Source organism: Bombina bombina, chromosome 3 (genome assembly GCF_027579735.1).
Source record: "Bombina bombina isolate aBomBom1 chromosome 3, aBomBom1.pri, whole genome shotgun sequence".
NCBI lineage: Eukaryota > Metazoa > Chordata > Amphibia > Anura > Bombinatoridae > Bombina > Bombina bombina.
The window spans coordinates 740,831,271-740,843,293 of record NC_069501.1 but is presented as its reverse complement, the minus strand read 5'-3'; the positions used below and the strand labels follow the sequence as shown (position 1 = coordinate 740,843,293).

Sequence of the window (12,023 nt, the reverse complement as noted above, 5' to 3'; positions counted from 1 at the left end):
CTGCCGCTCCGTACACCGCCGCAACCTACGTTATCCCTATGTACCCCTAATCTGCTGCCCCTAACACCGCCGACCCCTATATTATATTTATTAACCCCTAATCTGCCGCCCCCAACGTCGCCTCCACCTACCTACAATTATTAACCCCTAATCTGCCGACCGGACCTCACCGCTACTATAATAAATGTATTAACCCCTAATCCGCCTCACTCCCACCTCAATAACCTTATAATAAATAGTATTAACCCCTAATCGGCCCTCCCTAACATCGCCGACACCTAACTTCAAGTATTAACCCCGAATATGCCGACCGGACCTCACCGCTACTCTAATAAATTTATTAACCCCTAAAGCTAAGTCTAACCTTAACACTAACACCACCCTAAATTAAATATAATTTAAATCTAACGAAATAAATTAACTCTTATTAAATAAATTATTCCTATTTAAAGCTAAATACTTACCTGTAAAATAAACCTTAATATAGCTACAATATAACTTATAATTATATTGTAGCTATTTTAGGATTAATATTTATTTTACAGGCAACTTTGTATTTATTTTAACCAGGTACAAGAGCTATTAAATAGTTCATAACTATTTAATAGTTACCTAGTTAAAATAATTACAAAATTACCTGTAAAATAAATCCTAACCTAAGTTACAATTAAACCTAACACTACACTATCAAATTAATTAAATAAAATACCTACAATTATCTACAATTAAACCTAACACTACACTATCAATAAATTAATTAAATACAATACCTACAAATAAATACAATTAAATAAACTAACTAAAGTACAAAAAATAAAAAAGAACTAAGTTACAACAAATAAAAAAATATTTACAAACATTAGAAAAATATTACAACAATTTTAAACTAATTACACCTACTCTAAGCCCCCTAATAAAATAACAAAGCCTCCCAAAATAAAAAATATGCCCTACCCTATTCTAAAATGAAAATAGAAAAGCTCTTTTACCTTACCAGCCCTTAAAAGGGCCTTTTGCGGGGCATGCCCCAAAGAATTCAGCTCTTTTGCCTGGAAAAAAAACCATACAATACCCCCCACCAACATTACAACCCACCACCCACATACCCCTAATCTAACCCAAACCCCCTTAAATAAACCTAACACTAAGCCCCTGAAGATCTCCCTACCTTATCTTCACCACACCGGGTATCACCGATCAGTCCAGGCTCCGATGTCTTGATCCAAGCCCAAGCGGGGGCTGAAGACGTCCATCCTCTGGCTGAAGTCTTGATCCAAGCCCAAGCGGGGGCTGTAGATGTCCATCCTCCAGCTGAAGTCTTGATCCAAGCCGCGGTTGAAGAATTCCATCATCGGGCAGAAGTCTTCATCCTATCCGGGCAGAAGAGGAGATCCGGACCGGCAAACATCTTCATCAAAGCGGCATCTTCTATCTTCTTCCATCCGATGACGAACGGCTCCATCTTCAAGACCTCCGACGCGGATCCATCCTCTTCTTCTGACGTCCTAAAACAGAATGAAGGTTCCTTTAAGGGACGTCATCCAAGATGGTTTCCCTCGAATTCTGATTGGCTGATAGGAAAATTCTGATTGGCTGATGGAATCAGCCAATCAGATTCAAGTTCAATCCGATTGGTGCCAATCGGATTGATACCCGGATCGGTGATACCCAGTGTGGTGAAGATAAGGTAGGGAGATCTTCAGGGGCTTAGTGTTAGGTTTATCTAAGGGGGGTTTGGGTTAGATTAGGGGTATGTGGGTGGTGGGTTGTAATGTTGGTGGGGGGGTATTATATGTTTTTTTTCCAGGCAAAAGAGCTGAATTCTCTTTTCTATTTTAATTTTAGAATAGGGTAGGGCATTTTTTTATTTTGGGGGGCTTTGTTATTTTATTACGGGGCTTACAGTAGGTGTAATTGGTTTAAAATTGTTGTAATATTTTTCTAATGTTTGTAAATATTTTTTTATTTTTTGTACTTTAGTTAGTTTATTTAATTGTATTTATTTGTAGGTATTGTATTTAATTAATTTATTGATAGTGTAGTGTTAGGTTTAATTGTAGATAATTGTAGGTATTTTATTTAATTAATTTATTGATAGTGTAGTGTTAGGTTTAATTGTAACTTAGGTTAGGATTTATTTTACAGGTAATTTTGTAATTATTTTAACTAGGTAACTATTAAATAGTTATGAACTATTTAATATCTATTGTACCTGGTTAAAATAAATACAAAGTTGCCTGTAAAATAAATATTAATCCTAAAATAGCTACAATATTATTATAATTTATATTGTAGCTATATTAGGGTTTATTTTACAGGTAAGTATTTAGCTTTAAATAGGAATAATTTATTTAATAAGAGTTAATTTATTTCGTTAGATTTAAATTATATTTAACTTAGGGTGGTGTTAGTGTTAAGGTTAGACTTAGCTTTAGGGGTTAATAAATTTATTAGAGTAGCGGTGAGGTCCTGTCGGCATATTAGGGGTTAATACTTGAAGTTAGGTGTCGGCGATGTTAGGGAGGGCAGATTAGGGGTTAATACTATTTATTATAGGGTTATTGAGGCGGGAGTGAGGTGGATTAGGGGTTAATACATTTATTATAGTAGCGGTGAGGTCCGGTCGGCAGATTAGGGGTTAATAATTGTAGGTAGGTGGAGGCGACGTTGGGGGCGGCAGATTAGGGGTTAATAAATATAATATAGGGGTCGGCGGTGTTAGGGACAGCAGATTAGGGGTTCATAGGAATAACGTAGGTGGCGGCGGTGTGCGGTCGGCAGATTAGGGGTTAAAAAAATTTAATAGAGTGGCGGCGATGTGGGGGGGCCTTGGTTTAGGGGTGCATAGGTAGTTTATGGGTGTTAGTGTACTTTAGAGCACAGTAGTTAAGAGCTTTATGAACCGGCGTTAGCCCAGAAAGCTCTTAACTCCTGGCTTTTTTCTGCGGCTGGAGTTTTGTCATTAGATTTCTAACGCTCACTTCAGCCAAGACTCTAAATACCGGCGTTAGAAAGATCCCATTGAAAAGATAGGATATGGGGGGCGGAGCCAGCAGCCGATGCAGGAGGACATGTATTCTCAGAGCTCCTAATAATGGATCAAATAAGCTAATATTTAAAGCAAGCAAAATATTTTTTTTCTACTTAGGTGACATCCTAAATTAGCCTCAGGACATGAGGCAGTCTATTCTGGACATTATATCAAGAAGATAGACAGCTTAACGGCATAAAGATCATCTGGCCCACTACGTCTCCGACATAGTGTAAGCCGCCATCTTTGGAAACAACTACGCACCAGCCCTACTACCAGGGATCTAGCCTCTCCACATTAACTTGGTGGCCGTTGGGTTTGGGAACTACTTGTGCTACCGAGTGAATCCACGCAGTGACAACCTCCACTTCGCTGTGCATATACTCTAATCTAACTACAGACTATTTTACTCGCCCTAGAATCATTTGCCCTGTCCTTTCATCATGGGGGATTTTTATGGCGTGATCAGAGACCTCTTAATGAAAATGGATCGTCGTATGACTATCCACTTCACTAGCTTGAAAAATGTTATTCAAAATGGTGCTGAGTGCACAGAGACGACTACAGCGGAACTGCCGGAGCGAGAGGACCGCCAAGCTCATACACAGCTACTTCCAGCACATATTGATACGCAACAAGGAGCCGCAATGACACTGCTATGCCAGATGCCAGACACCACTTCTGATTGCGGCAATGAAGATACTGGTCATTATTTCACTCCTGTTGCTATAAGATTGCAGCGGGCCCAGAAGAAACCTTGGAAGAGCTGTCCAGGTCGTAGTCCCGGTCATTCCTATGCTAATGACTCACTGATTCGACGGATATCCAATTTCTTCAATAATAACTTTTGCCTAATAGCCTCCGCACAACATCAGGGTCTTAGGAGACTACGACAACCAGCCGCTGACATCATTCAGCCTATCCAATGGCCCCCACGGGCTGGTGTCGGGTGAGACAGAGATATCTGTGAAGCGGTACCCGGAGCCGGGTCAGCCCTCTCCGGTCCGTTAACTCTCTAACTTTGTCCTAGTTGTGAGACACAAACTACTTGCTGACGATGTTCTCCTATAGCTTGGAAACTGCAGTCAAGTTATTGGCTGCAGTTATTAGCTCTGTTATACACAGGTTTTTTGTTCTATTCTCTATGACATCTCCTGCAATGTAATTTATATCTGCATCGCTTGGCAGAGGATGAAGAAACTGTTCTTGTACTCTTGTTCTTTGCCTGTTGTATCGGGTAACGTAGCGGCAGACCTACACAGCATCATTGGAAAATTGCATTCTCTAACAGACTGCTTTCACATTTACTCATATTTAGCTCTTATGTACCCCTTATGTGTTATGTTATGTTTTATGTTTTGTATTGGTTGTGTTAAATTGCTAGCATAAATACCTAAAGCACCTAAACTAGAGACGCCATTGTGCCTGGCATTGATCTCTTACACATAGACGTAGTTAATTAGCTACAGCTCATTCCTTAATTTTGTGAGAAGAGCCATACCACATAAGGCTATTATCTATCTTTGGCTAAACTACTCCCCATAGAATATAGATTATACTCGATTGGCTACCTGGAGTCAATTATATCACCAGTACTCTGGTTAAAGTTGTTTGTTAATATGTATTGTTCTGACTAGCAGTTTTTTATATCTTACTTTAAAGTAGGTTTGTTTTATCCCTAAGAGTACCTGTGTTTTATCTGAAGACCACTCATCTAGCACTGAACCTCATCAGTCCTATACTGTTTTCAAGGCTGTTATAATTGCTCAATTATTTTCAGTATTTCACCCTGAGGACCTGCTCCTTACCAAACTATTTTTGTCTGTTTTCGCTGCCTTAAGATGTTCTGATAACAACTAGCTTATAGCTTGATTTAATTATTATACACTCTATCTGGTCTGAGCAGGACAAGTTCCATATCCATCCCTCCTCTGTATATACCATGTAGTTACCAAGACATCACTCTAAGATTAAGTTCACTTAAAGTCACCTATAGATGGACCCTTACATTAGTACATACTTTTAATAAACTCTATCTAGAGTCCCTGCATAGCTCTACAGACACCCCCCATAATTACCTAGTAGATATATCCACCTATCCCATGATAGGGTTTTCGTTGAACAGCATATAACCTACTAGTTATGTCGCAAACCCATATGTCCTGAATTCTCCTTAAGCACGTTATAATGCGTTCATACTAGCTATTAATCCATGTATATACTGCTAACCTCCAGTGACGCATTCCCTTTAGGGACCCCTAGTCGCACCAAGATGGTAAAAGAAATGCAGCCTTCACCGACTGTCTAAGATATAGACATAGTTTGTTTTTTCCTTCGCCCGCAAAGATCTGTATCTGTTTAGGCGCTAGTGGGTACACTTACTGTATTTAATACTCTTTGCTTTTATAACTGTTTATGGAATTATGCTATGCCTCTGCTTTATTATATTTATGTTTCTAGGATATGACATTGCTTATGTTGAGTTTAATATTAATACAAAATTTTTGGCTCTGGTGGGCTCCTCCCCTCCCTTTCCCGCCGGTACTGGTTGCCTGTGGGTCATACCCCTATTCCTTCTCCCACATCGCCTATAGCTGGTAACTCCCTAGGGGAGGGGCCCACCTGGAAATCCCCCATGTACTATACATACTAATGTCCCCCTCTCCGCTTAATGGTGTTGGGAGTTATCCCTATACATTTTATCGAAAGTTAATCCCTAATGTTGGTCATGATACCGTTGTGTTTTGTCTTTCATTCTACTCTAGTCCTCATATCCCTGGTCCCAAGATTCATGCTGGTATATAAAGCACCGTCTTTAGGTCATAATGAGACTAATGAGGGCTCACCACTATATCCCTTTAATTATCTACCCCAATTTATACCCTATCTAGATATTCTTAAGAGTTTACTTGGCAATTAAAACTAATGCTCATTTAGAGTCCCGATAATAATTAATATAAGATTCATATCCTGGCTGGCTCCGCCCTCCACCCCCCCCTCCCCCCATTATATTTCAAGCGGCTCTTGCCCGCTGCATCCCTCCCCTTCCCTTTTAAACTATAAAGCTAATCCCCCCTGACCCTAATTATATCTGAGTAGACACTCCAATTCGCTTGCTATATGGTCCAGGGAGGACAATTTCTGTTTTATTGTAATTTCTTTTATTATAAAACTGAAGTCTTATTGTAAACTGCCCAAATTTTATAACATTACGTGTGCTGTATGGATATATTATACCCTTACTGTAGGGTTCTGATTGTAACATGTATCTAACAATATTGTATATGCACTCTTCTGCAAATGTTTTGGGGCATAATCTTTGGTTGTATCTGTTTATGACTTCAATAAAAAATATATTTAAAAAAAAAAAAAAAAAAAGAAAAGATAGGATACGCAATTGGCGTAGGGGGATCTGCGGTATGGAAAAGTCACGGCTGCAAAGTGAACATTAGACCTTTTCCTGACTGACTCTAAATACCAGCGGTAGCCCAAAACCAGCGTTAGGAGCCTCTAACGCTGGTTTTGACGGCTAACGCAGAACTCTAAATCTAGCCGATAGTTATGTGCAAGCAACAGTGCAATAATAAACTGCTCCCTCTCACATATTAGAGCATTTTCTTTTTTGCACTTTTATGTCCTATTAAACAATTTTAGCACATGTATTTTTTCCAGAAATGTGGCATCCCTGAGTCTTTCATTTTAGCATATCCCGCATTTAAAATCTGTACAGACCAGCACTGCCCTTATCTTTCAATTTAAAAATAAACAACTTTACCTTTTTTTCCCACCACAAAATTTCTAACATTTGTTAATGGTGTTATTTCATATACATGATAGAAATATTTTTAGCTTAGTGATATGTCTGTGGTTAATAAGGACGTAACAGTTTGGGCTAGATTATGAATGCAGCGCTAATAGTTATGCGCAATCGATAATGGGTTTATCGCAAGTGTTTGCGCACGTTGGGTTTTCCGCTCATATTACAAGTTTAAAGTAAACGTGATTGCTTGAGTGGGTTAGCGCGTCTTAATCTTTTTTCTGACATCTGTAAACTTCCTTGCTTATCACATCATCATATTCAGAATTCAACAAAAGGTTATGTAGAAGATGGAGATACAGTAGCTTGGACTGCATTCGTAAAAGTAAAAAACAAATAACTGTCTCTAATAGGCCTAAGCAAAGGTGATAGTATAAGATATTACAAATGGCAATGTAACACCGGTGTCTACTCAGTTAATACATCTGGATTGACTGCTCCAAATAAGGCAAGTGGTGGCAGAAATGATGTAATTTAAAAACAATTGCAGCAAAAAGTGTTAATGGATTCAGAAAGTGTTAATATTTGGTCAGTATGTTAATTTATTGCAAGCCTATAGGTAACTCTTTCAATTACAAGGTATTTTTTTGCCTATTTATATTGTCTATTATATCCACAATAGACATTAAGGTGGCTTTTGTTACCTACAATGGTGTCTTTTAAATCGATAAGCACAAATCCTGTTCACCACCAGCTATTTAAAAACAAGGTGTATAAAACGCCTCATGTAATTTGCACTTTTTGAGCCTTTAAGATGTATGTTAACCCTGTTTCTTTAAATGCAGCTCCAGACATCCCAGACACCTCATAACATCGCCAAACGCACCAGGGTTATGCCGTTATGGTTCTAAAACTGATTGCTGCTATGGCTGGAAGAGGAACAGCAAAGGACAATGTGAAGGTAATTTCCTTTATTTAGAATACATTTCTGAACCGGGTGGTTTTTAAGCAGCCATTATAGTAAAACAAATTGCACTCTAATTGCTCTAATTTGTTAGAGCATGTAATTTTATCACTAGAGAACCTGCAATGCGGTGTGCCATATGGTTAAACGCATACTGTTACTACCTGTCCCCTCGACCCCATCCCCTCACAGCTACTCCCCTCCCTCTCTTCTACCCTCAACCCCATACTCACACACATTTTCAACCTCTCCCTCAGCATCTCTAAAACATGCACTGGTCACACTTATCCTCAAAAAAACATCCCTCGATCCAACCTCCCCTTCCAATTACCGCCCTATTTCCCTACTCCCTCTTGCCTCAAAGCTCCTCGAAAATCTAGTTTATGCAAGTCAATCCCATTTTCTTACACTAAACTCTCTTCTTGACCCACTGCAATCTGGATTTCGTTCCCATCACTCTACAGAGACAGCAATTGTCAAGGTTACCAATGACCTACTTACAGCAAAATCCAAAGGCCACTTCTCTCTGCTTATCCTCCTTGACCTGTCTGCAGCCTTTGACACTGTTGACCACCCTCTTCTGCTCCAAACCCTCCAATCCTTCGGCATCTGTGACACAGCTCTCTCATGGTTCTCTTCCTATCTGACTAACCGTACATTTAGTGTAGCCTTCTCTGGAGCATCCTCTGCCCCGTTACCACTTTATGTTGGGGTACCTCAGGGCTCTGTCCTTGGTCCCCTTCTCTTTTCAATCTACACATCGTCACTAGGTTCCTTAATAAAGTCCCATGGGTTTCAATACCATTTGTATGCTGATGACACCCAAATCTACCTCTCTGCACCAGACCTACCTCCTTCCTTACTAACCCGTGTCACTAACTGTCTTTCTCACATCTCATCTTGGATGTCCTCTCACTACCTTAAGCTAAATCTCTCCAAAACTGAACTCCTTATTTTTCCCCCTTCTTCCAATGTCTCCACCCCCAAAATTTCTATAACTGTTGATAACTCCATTATTACCCCTACCCCGCACGCCCGATGTCTTGGGGTCACACTTGACTCAGATCTTTCCTTCACTCCTCACATTCAGTCCTTGGCTAAAGCCTGCCACTTCCACCTTAAAAACATCGCTAAAATTAGACATTTCCTTACACAACCAAGATTTTAATCCACTCTCTCATCCTTTCGCTTCGACTACTGCAACTCCATCCTCTCTGGTCTACCTAGCTGCCACATAGCTCCTTTACAATCCATTATGAATGCCTCTGCCAGGCTTATCTTCCTTACTCGTCGCTCTTCATCTGCTGCACCTCTCTGCCAATCCCTTCACTGGCTTCCTCTTTCCTCTAGGATTAAACATAAAATCCTCACCCTGACATATAAAGCTCTCAACTGCACTGCTCCCCCTTACATCTCAGAACTTGTCTCTAGATACTCTCCCTCCCGTCCCCTTCGATCAGCTTAGGATCTCCTCCTCTCCTCCTCTCTTGTTACTTCCTCACATTCCCGTTTACAGGACTTCTCCAGACTGGCCCCCATCTTGTGGAATTCCCTGCCTCGCTCCATAAGACTCTCCCCTAGTTTTAACAGCTTCAAGCACTCCCTAAAAACTCTACTATTCAGGGATGCATACAACCAATACTAACCTTTCCCAACTCCATTGCTTTCCCCTTGAACCCCTTAGAATGTAAGCCTATGGGCCCAGCTGTTTACAGATCGCTTCATAAGAGCCGACTACAACAGTGAAACTCTCGGCAGGGCCCTCTACCCACTTGACCCCTACAAAAGCTATCCTGTACACCGACTATGTTTACAGCGCTGCGGAATCTGTTGGCGCTCTACAAGAACCTGATAATAATAATAATACTGTTAGTACCAAGTAGAAACTGACGTTGATCCAATTAACAGCGCTAGTAACAAGATCCAGCTGATTAGATCAGCATCAGTTTCCACTCTGGATCAGCAGTTCTCTGTGGCTCCCAAGCGATACTTTAAAAGAACAGGAAATCCTAAAATGTACTTTTATGATTTGGATAGTATAAAATAAAAAACTTTCCAATTTACTTCTTTTTTCAAATTTGCTTCATTCTCTTGTTATCCTTTGCTGAAGGTACAGTATTGCCCTACTGGCAGCTAGATGAACACATCTAGTTAGCCAGTCACAAGAGACAAATGTGTGCAGGCACCAATCTGCAGCTAGTTCTCACTAGTGTAGGATATGTGCATATTCTTATTTAACAAGGGATACCAAGAGAACAAAGCACATTTGAAAACAGAAGGGAATTTAAAAGTGTCTTAAAATTACATTACAGTTTCCTATCCCTTCAACTTTTTGGGGGTTAAATCACTACTGATAAAGATGTTTTCAATATCATAACCCTTATAGTGACAACAAAAAGTATATCTTATTGCTTACTTGTTGTTAACCATCTAACTCCTAATAAAAATATTAAAGGGACATTCAAGCCAAAATTGAAATTTACATGGATGCATTTCAGTTTTGAATAGAAGTATTTTGGTAATATAGATTTATTAGCAAAAACATTTTGAAAAGTCTATTTAAGTATGCACCGTGCACCAGCATTTTAAACACAGCACTTGCTCAGAATGCCTAAGGTACCTGTATCATCTGGTAATAACTCAATTTGTTCATTGCTGACATGATACAAACCCACTGGTGCTCTTAGCAGCTGCACTATTTAAAATGCTGGTGCACTGAGAATATCTAGCTATGTTTCACATGCACATGCAGAGAAAAATGTAAAACACTAAAACAGTGATAAGTTTTACTAGAAGCATTTTTGCCAATACATGTACAGTATATTGCAAATTTCTATTCAAAGATGTAATTCATCATTGTGCATTTATATTTTGACCGGAATGTCCCTTTAGCTTAAGCTGTAGTTATTATATATATTATATAATAATTTACATTCTACAAAAAAAGTCAAATGTAAGAAGATTTTTAAAATTATAAAAATGTACACGCTTTTTGAACAGCAACAGGGTGATTTCTGTACCTTTTATGCTTTGCTTATGTCTGATCTCTTTTGCTGTTTAACCCTTTAAGGACACAGCTTTCAGTTTGCTCAATTGTTTTATGACGGAAAACTTCCGACATATGTCCTTAAGAGGTTAATGCTATCCTTTTCTTGTTATGTTCTAGTAAATAATAATAGATGAAAGAAAACATAAATTCCTATGAAATGAACGTAGAGCATTTAGACATAGTAATTACACAGAGAACCCTGTTTAATTCATTAGCAAACAGCTGTAAAACAGAACTGTCCTGACTTGTGTCTATGTTGAATTGGGGAAGTATTTGGATTGCTTTTCCATATTGTATTTTTTTTATTTACACATTAGGAAATGTGCCCTGGGAGGCTGCTGTTATACAGTTTTTACCTACAATCTGATTTGAGCAACTTTGCTTGCAAGCCACTTATTACATAAATAAGTAGTTACAATTACAAATGGTACTTAATCTATTTTGGCTAATAATGTATAATAATCTCACAGGGGAGGGATATTGTGACAGGGAGCACCCAGTACTGATAGCAAATTTTTTGTTTTATTTATTTATTTTTAAGCCCATTTAAATCAAATTGTGCTGTTTATTGTACTTTACCTTGCAATCAATTTTTATTTTTTATACATATGTTTTATTGTTTCTACCAGTAAATTAAGTGCATTGTTTATGTTGAAACAAACTCACCAGCTCTCATATTGTGCAGCAAGACCTGCAAGTTTAACATGCTCAGAGAATGCAATGAGACGTGAGAAAATGTCAGACACGTGCAAGGAATATGGGATACATGAGTCACAGGCGTGAAAGTATAGGAAAGTGTATAATTTATTTTAATAAATGCCCCCCCACTCTGAGGTACCCCCTAACAAATATGGGACTCTACACATGACCTCCATCCCTGTAATCTTCCATCCATCAACATACACCACATATGGGGGTCTATTGGGTGTTAGGTGGTATTGGTGTAAGGGAATTGCTTAGCAGTTCCAGTTTAAGGTAATTGGGATCATGCATAGGGTTATAGTGGGGTGGAGACGCCTGTCTAGTTGAGGGTAGTATTTATTGCAGTGAGGCCATGGTTAGGGATACACAGTTATGACACTTGCATTTATATGAACTAGATATAAGTATTATAGAGGCTTAGGTCACAATATCCTTGCCTGGCTGGTTATAGTGACCACACAGTGGTATATACAGTATAGTGACCAAACCTGCACATAGTAAACCAATGCCGAGAATATTT

The 12,023-nt window shown here is 39.0% G+C and overlaps 1 protein-coding gene across 1 annotated transcript in view; it reads left to right on the top strand.

The window, feature by feature from the left end:
- Positions 1-12,023, top strand: part of EGFL6 (EGF like domain multiple 6) — a 354,943-nt gene that overhangs the window by 98,200 nt on the left and 244,720 nt on the right. Inside the window, exon 2 of the mRNA XM_053707585.1 lies at positions 7,634-7,749. Coding sequence (XP_053563560.1) covers positions 7,634-7,749 — 116 coding nt within the window. The remainder of the gene's footprint in view (positions 1-7,633; positions 7,750-12,023) is intronic.